A 1,699-nucleotide genomic window follows, 5' to 3' on the forward strand; every position below is an offset into this window, starting at 1 on the left:
GCCGGCACCTCGCTCCCTGACGGCGAGGGGTTTGGGGGCGCCTCGTCACCTTGCGCAAGAGATGAGTGACGTCGCCACGGCAGGGGAGACGCTGTTTATTCCAGTAGCTCGGGAAGGGGTCAGGGGGAAGGTTTGTTCGCTCTCTTTTTGCGAGGGTAAGCTTGATTCTTTGGCTTGAGAAACTGGGGTAATTTGGGTTACAGATGGTTTCCAGATTTTTGTTTTTAATGATTGCTAACGGGTTTGGAGATCTGGGCCGCTGTGAACTTTTAATTATAGAAGCCTGCTTTTCTTAATTACTTTTTAATGGTGATTAAGGCTCTTTTAAACGTGGTCCACACACTGTCATAAGCTGTTCCGTGGTAATGGCTATTTTAAGATGGCGGATTTCATTAAAAATGTATTATTTGCTCTCTCCTTGTAGTAGTAATTTCTACTGCCGTCAGACTGTCGGAGAAAATGCTCCTGCATCAGCATCAAGTACTTAAGTCAGATTAGCTAATGTGGAACTGCACAGCTCAGCTGTGTAGTGCCATAGCTGGCCTTAGTGGCAGTTGAATTTGACAGAAAAATTCTTGGTTTCAGTTTCTGGAATACCTACATGGCAATCTCATTAGTCTCGTTAAATGTGTCTTCATTCATGTTGCTTTTAACTTTTCTGAGGGTAATTTGTTTGATAAACTCCTATGTCTTTAAATGTTACAGTTTTTTTTATTATACTCAGCTATGTAAACGTTAATTTTTTTAACCTAACAGAGTTACACTGATTTTTTTAAAAACTGGACATTTGCCTTAAAACCGGTAAAAACTGTGTTCCTTCCTCTATCTTTATCCTACGTTCAGTGCCTAAAATAATCTCCTCAAACTGCTTCTGACTAATGGTCCTTCAGTTTTTGCGGTTACAGATAAGAAAACTTGAATCCTGTGATTTAGTCATTTTCCTGTAATGAGTATTCAAGATTAAGTCCAGCGTTGGCTGTACCTGTGCCTTGCAGGGGAAGGAGGTCTATGATTACTGCGTCCAGTTCTGGGCTCCCCAGTTCAAGAAGGATGAGGAACTCCTAGAGAGAGTCCAGAGGAGGGCTACAAAGATGATTAGGGGACTGGAGCATCTCTCCTATGAGGAAAGGCTGAGGGAGCTGGTCTTGTTTAGCCTGAAGAAGAGAAGACTGAGAGGGAATCTCATAAACACTTACAAATATCTCAACGGTGGATGTCACAAGGACGGAGCCAGACTCTTCTCAGTGGTGCCCAGTGACAGGACAAGGGGCAATGGGTACAAACTGAAGCAGAAGAGGTTTTCAGTTGAGTATGAGAAAGTACTTTTTTTTCTTAGAGGGTGACAGAGCCCTGGAACAGGCTGCCCAGGGTGGTTGTGGAGTCGTCTTCTCTGGAGATATTCAAACCTCGCCTGGACGATGTCCTGTGCAACCTGCTCTAGGTGACCGTACTTTAGCAGGAGGGTTGGACTAGATGATCTCCCAAGGTCCCTTCCAGCCCCTGCCATTCTGTGATTATTAGTGTATCCCATTTTTATGGCATGTTTGTGAGGACTTCTTTTGTAGGATGCTACCTCTTAAAAATGAAGGTCTTTATTCTTAAGGTCGGGAGGATGTTAACTCTCTTCATTATTTGTAAACAAGTGAGAGACTTGAACTGCCAGTCTAGAAGCCGAATTGCGTGCCATACTTGTCTTCAG

The 1,699-nt window shown here is 43.7% G+C and overlaps 1 protein-coding gene across 4 annotated transcripts in view; it reads left to right on the forward strand.

The window, feature by feature from the left end:
* The first annotated feature begins 54 nt into the window (after window positions 1-54).
* TIPRL (TOR signaling pathway regulator) overlaps window positions 55-1,699 on the forward strand; it is a 13,742-nt gene continuing 12,097 nt past the window's right edge. For 2 of the 4 annotated variants that reach the window (XM_035894019.1, XM_035894018.1), the window contains exon 1: window positions 1,418-1,441. In XM_035894019.1, the coding sequence (XP_035749912.1) occupies window positions 1,419-1,441 (23 nt within the window). In that variant the 5' untranslated portion in view covers window position 1,418. Of the gene's footprint in view, window positions 156-1,283; window positions 1,305-1,417; window positions 1,442-1,699 lie in introns of those variants that run through there. The other 2 variants (XM_035894021.1, XM_035894020.1) reach the window with 2 other exon arrangements.

The sequence above is a fragment of the Egretta garzetta genome, unplaced genomic scaffold (genome assembly GCF_000687185.1).
Source record: "Egretta garzetta isolate BGI_Z169 unplaced genomic scaffold, ASM68718v1 scaffold465, whole genome shotgun sequence".
Lineage (NCBI taxonomy): Eukaryota > Metazoa > Chordata > Aves > Pelecaniformes > Ardeidae > Egretta > Egretta garzetta.